Source organism: Phaethon aethereus, assembly GCF_964289735.1.
Source record: "Phaethon aethereus genome assembly, chromosome: 5".
Lineage (NCBI taxonomy): Eukaryota > Metazoa > Chordata > Aves > Phaethontiformes > Phaethontidae > Phaethon > Phaethon aethereus.
This window is the reverse complement of record NC_138579.1, coordinates 69,496,914-69,502,285: the sequence shown is the minus strand read 5'-3', so window position 1 is coordinate 69,502,285 and position 5,372 is coordinate 69,496,914. Positions and strand designations below refer to the sequence as shown.

The 5,372-nt window shown below is 40.3% G+C and overlaps 1 protein-coding gene across 1 annotated transcript; it reads left to right on the top strand.

Annotated features, from left to right (window-relative positions):
• Positions 1-1,297: 1,297 nt before the first annotated feature.
• CD59 (CD59 molecule (CD59 blood group)) lies at positions 1,298-3,762 on the top strand (the record flags this gene model as incomplete). The annotated part of the gene is made up of 3 exons (XM_081999884.1): positions 1,298-1,364; positions 1,981-2,082; positions 3,569-3,762. The coding sequence occupies exons 1-3, from the start codon at positions 1,301-1,303 to the stop codon at positions 3,760-3,762; spliced, it is 360 nt and encodes a 119-aa protein (XP_081856010.1). The 5' UTR covers positions 1,298-1,300.
• Positions 3,763-5,372: the final 1,610 nt, after the last annotated feature.

The following is a 5,372-nucleotide window of genomic DNA, read 5'->3' as shown; positions in this document are numbered from 1 at the left end:
TTGCTTTAACCACCAGACTAATGGCACTCCTGCAGACTCACGTCACTGTGGGATGAGCCTCTGGTCTTGGAAGGCTTCTCACAAAGTTGTTTACCCCAGAAAATCATCTTGTCCTGCACATTATGGTTTTCTTTTTCTTAGTTTTCCTACTCAACAGTAGGTCATGCAAACAGGAAAAAAGGCGCTTTTTTTTTTTGGGGGGGGTGTTTTTTTGTTGTCAGTAGAAAAATTAACTAAACTTAAGGTTGAGAACCATTTCAGTACTGTTTTACTATGAAACTGTTTTTTCAAGCCCACAGTCAGTCTTCCGGGAAGAAAAAAAACACTGTACCCTGACGTGATTATGGTCTGCCATGCTGCACTCTTAGCTGCATACAGGAATAGCTTCAAGCAGTATTAACAGGGTGAAGAGCAGTGATGTGACTGTTTCACTGCAGTCTTATCATAAGTGAAACTTGTTATCTGAATGCCTTTAATTCTTTGGGACTTTCAAGCCCACTTGAGCTTTGAAGCCAAACATGAAATCATGCCCCCTTAGCACAAGTATGGTCCTTCTTCCGCCCCCCAGCCCCATATCTGCTTGATAACTAGTCTGAATAGCCTCCTCTCTGCAATAGCAGAGATTTTTTAGTAGTAGATATTAATGTTTGTAGTTCAGACTCTGTGTGCAGAAATCTATCTAATAATTCCTGCTTTGGAGTTGCCCATGTTAAAAAAAAAAAAATCCTGCCCTTCCTATCCCATTGCTACCTATGGATTACAGTAATCGTGGAAGACTCGAGCCACCATTGCATGTGTCCATCCCTCAGTGAGAGGGAGAAATTTTGGGAGAGGAGAGGCAAAAGCCCCCTTAGGGCAGACAAATCTCTTGCAACCCCATGAGAGAGAAGAAAGGAGCACAGTCTGGCTCCAGGGTTATTGAGGAATTGCTGTAAAAGAAAAGGCAATCGAGAATGAAACAGCCTCTCTTTTTCTTAAGTGCACTTGCAGCTGTAAGAAACTGGGAGACCTGTTGAATGGTGTAATCAGAGGGGAGAAAGGAGACTCATCTACAGTCTGTTGGGGCCCAAATCTCAGTTCTCAATAAAAATCCTGTTCTCAGAGCAAAAATCCCCTCTCAGAAAGTGCAAAGTTACTTTTTTCTCCTCTTTCACTGCTTTTCCTGGCCAATGCCTTCAGTTCCATACTGAATCAAGTCTTTAAACCTCGATTCCTCACCATGTATTTTGCTAGCTTCGTGTGTCTTTTAAATAGAACAAACACGTAACATCTGTTTATGCCTTCAAATTAGGGAAGAACCATGATCAAGATGAACGGCATCCGCTTAACCGCCTGCATTGTTCTGGTTGTTTTTTGTAGTTCTGGTGAGTATAAGGGAGATACTTTCCTGATGTAATGTTATGACAGGGACTGAGAAAATCCTGGAAAAAACCATCAGAGGAGGAAAAATAACAAGAAAGGCCTGGACTATTTAATACCACTTCAGGGAGTGACAGTAACTGTTGAAGAAGGGAGAGTTGGGTGCAGAATATGATGCTGCTTAATATGGCAACAGACTGTTGTGTTTTGCTGCTGGAACATTGGATTCCTGTTGTGTAAATTGGAAACTAGGTGTATAGCATGAGAGAGAAATGGGATGAAAAGGGATAGAATAAAATTCTGCTGAAAGTGTCTCTTGTCTGTCTTTTTGGAAAAGGCAATCTTTAACAGTAGATAAAAGAAGCAGATTCATACATTATTCTGTAGGGACATGAAGGTAAGTGTTTTTAAAAATGATGTAAGTACATGCTTCAAAATTGCCAGGATCAATTTGCACGCTGACAAAATGTTATAAATTTTAGCTGAAGTCTTCAGTCTAATAACCAGGCATATGTTCCGTGACAGTTAGATGCAGACAGTGGTTCTTCTTTTCTTCCTTGTTAATGCTGCTACTGTTTTGGTACTTTATTATTCAGTAAAGATAAACCCTTGTCTCCTTAGGCTATACCCTAAGGTGTTACCACTGTGAGAACAGCCCTTCCTTGTGCAAGACCAATAGTACTTGCTTAGCGACTGAAGATACCTGCTTGCAGATGAAATTTGGTATGTATACTGTCCTGCAGACCTAAAATAAACATGGCTATATCAGTTTTCATTGCCTGTACGCTTCTAATCTGGCCTTAGCATGCGTTTCTTAGCCTCACTCAAAAGAAGCTTGTGAATGCTTTTGAAGGTCATGCTTATATCCAAGTAACTGATAAAGATAATAGCTGATTTATACTTGTACAAGCATACACAGATATGTTTATCCAGATTAAAAAAAAAAAAAAACAACCAAACAACAAACCACCACCCACAGACATAGACACCCACCCATAGGAGACAGCATTGACTTTAAAATTCAGAACCTTTGCCCTGAATTTGTTACACTTTAGAAACAGATAAAGCACGTGTGACTTGCAAAATAAGCCTGCAGATGAAGACTCAGTCGTTTATGAATTTATACTATTAAAATAAATTATCTTTTCCTGAGGGTGAAATCACCTGCATCTCAAGAAGCTGGTCAAGGAAATTCAGGACAAAGAGTTACTGTTCTAGTTGTTAAATAACATTTAAGTAACTCTTTTACTACGAGTGATAGAGTTTCATTGGAAAAAAAACAGGAGTACTGAGTCAACTGAAATCATCTCCTGCTTTCCCAACTGGTTCCCTCTGTCCTAGAAAGACCATTGGGCTGGCTTTGGACAGCAGGAACCAGGGCGGGATGGGACTGCTCTGTTCCCCGGGACAGTCCCTGCTAAAGCTCATGACTTGGTGTGGAGGAGGGAAAGCTTCTAATGCCGCCGGACCAGGACGCTGCTCTGTGCTGCTTGCATCCGAAGGAATTTTTTCTTTTGCTGTTTCCCTTGAGCCCAAAGCTTCCTGAGCACTAACTGTAGGCAATGTCCATTGCCAGAGTCAGGAGTCAAGTACCTGAGGTGTCAAGCTAGGGAAGATGGAACAGAAGTTGTTTGGTCTCTGGTGTCCAGGGGAATGAGTGAGAAAAGGGGAAGGCTATTCCGCTCTTCAAGCTCCGTCTTCTGCATGTGGCTTCTGGAAATGAAGCTGGTCAGATCTGACGGGACTTGCCTTCAGCAGGAAAACTAGCTTGAGTTACTGGACTCACTCTGAGCTTTGTGGAGGGTGAAGTCCCGTGCTGTAGGACAATGCAAGAGCGATGCAAGCTGAGCTAGATGGTGATGCACTGTCTGTCTCTGTCGGGAGCCACAGAGAAGGTATCACTCAAGTTCTACCCTGTATCTCCCAGTAGGTCGTTTGGACTGAATTGGAAGCACTGGTTAGCTTGAGCTAGAAATTTTTCTTAGCCTGTGGCTAAGAGCTACAGGAGAGTGCTGTGGAGGCAGGACTATGGCTTGCTGTCGCTATTCGCATTGCTAAATTCCTAGCGAAGGCAAATTTGGAAACATCTAAATGCTTGAAAAGGAGCCAGAAAAACAAGTATGTGACAGTATAGACAGCGATTCTCTCTCTGTACCAAAAATGGTATTACTTTCAATATTCTCTTAATCTGTTTAATTTTTTTTTGTAGGTAAATTGAGAACTTCCTCCTGTTGGAAGGCATCCCAGTGCAGTATGAATGATATTGCTGAATTTTTCCAGTTGGATAATTTTGACTACTTTTGCTGCCAACACGACTTGTGCAATGAGAGCGCAATTACTGGGGTTAACAAAGCAGCCTTCAGTATTGCCTCTGTAATGACCATGTTATGGATGCTTCTGTAATAATCCTGATTTGTATGCTGCACTTTCAAGCTGAAATTATACAAAATCATTAACTCTTTTCTGAATTGTACTTCTCGCATTTTCAGTTCCTAACCGTGGGCTGAAACATTACCTTTTAATTTTAAATTCTGTTTCTGAAAGTTCCATCTGTTAAATCACTGTCTCCATTCATGGGAAGGAGACACATATTGTTACCAGTTATAGGGAAATTTGGGTATTTTGGCCTGCCATATTCATGGTGAAAGGAACTTGTTATGAAGCAGTGTTATCCTGTGGAGAACCTGGGCAAATTTCAGTGGATGATATGAAAGGAAAGGGATATTATGGATTTTTATGCTGGAAAACTATCATTTCTTACTGTCCCATAAATTGTAATTAATTTTGGTTGGGATTTCTGGGTTTTGGGGTTTTTCTTCGACGCTACCTTGTCATACACAAAGCAGTGAATTTGGCCTCAACACAAGAAGTGTTAGATCATAAGTATAAACTTGCTTATAAAGCCTTCATAATCAGTGTGGAAATACTTAGTTTCAAGTGACGTAGACTCTGTTCCCATCACTGTAACATTTTTTTTTTCTTTGTACAAATGAATAATATAACCTTGTAAGTACTGTTATTTTGGGAGAAAGCATCTACATTTCTTAAACCAAAACAAAAATAATGCTATAAGTGAGAAGCACTTTTCCCTCTTTTTATATTTTTGTGAGCATGCAGACATGTGCTATCTCTCTTTTTTTTTTTTTTCTTATACTTTATCCATGTCTAGGATTTTAGCTAAGCATGTGCTTTGCGCTGAGTATTTATTGGTATACTGACAATTGTTTACAAAATGCTATGGAATTCAAATGACACATCTAGTTTATTTTCCCACATAGTTAGCTGCTTTTTTGTTGGGAACAGTGACAGGTAAACTTAACACTTCAAGCTTCCACCTAAAAGTACTAAACAAAATCTTGCAGAACTTTATATTTTGACTTTTATGCAACTCTATAAATGCCAATACAAAATACACATGTATTTATATAGCATGAATAAAAAAACGCTCGGTTTGTATGTGTAAGAGATCTGGAGCTGAAATATTCTGCATGGTGTTCTGCCTTGGTGGTGGAGACAGATGTTTGATACTTCACCAGTACTTAGGGACCCTCTGTCAGGTACAATGTCAAATTCTCCTTTTTCTCTTCTGGAGCTCTTGGCACGTCCCTGCAAGAGTTGCGGTCTGTTGCCAACAGCATATTCTCTTTCTGAGGACCCTTGCTCGTGTTACGCAGGGTGTCAGTGACACCAGTTCACCCAGTCATAACAAAGGGTTGTTTCTCCGAATCCATAACGTATTCTGCAATGTATCTTTTGGTTAAGCTTATCTTGGCTATGAAAGCATCCTGAGATCTCTGATCACTTAAAATATGGAAGTTCTGCTGTCTTTGATTAATAAAAATGTCCAAAAAGAGAATGTGGACAGTGTGGTTATTTATCAGCATGTTATTTACAACTGGGTATCAGTCTAGTTGTTTCTGTGTGAGATGCATCCATGCTTCTCATCCAGAGACTCTCAACAAGTGCGAGTAGACTTCTCTCACCTTTTCTCTGGAGGTGGGCGATATGCGTAA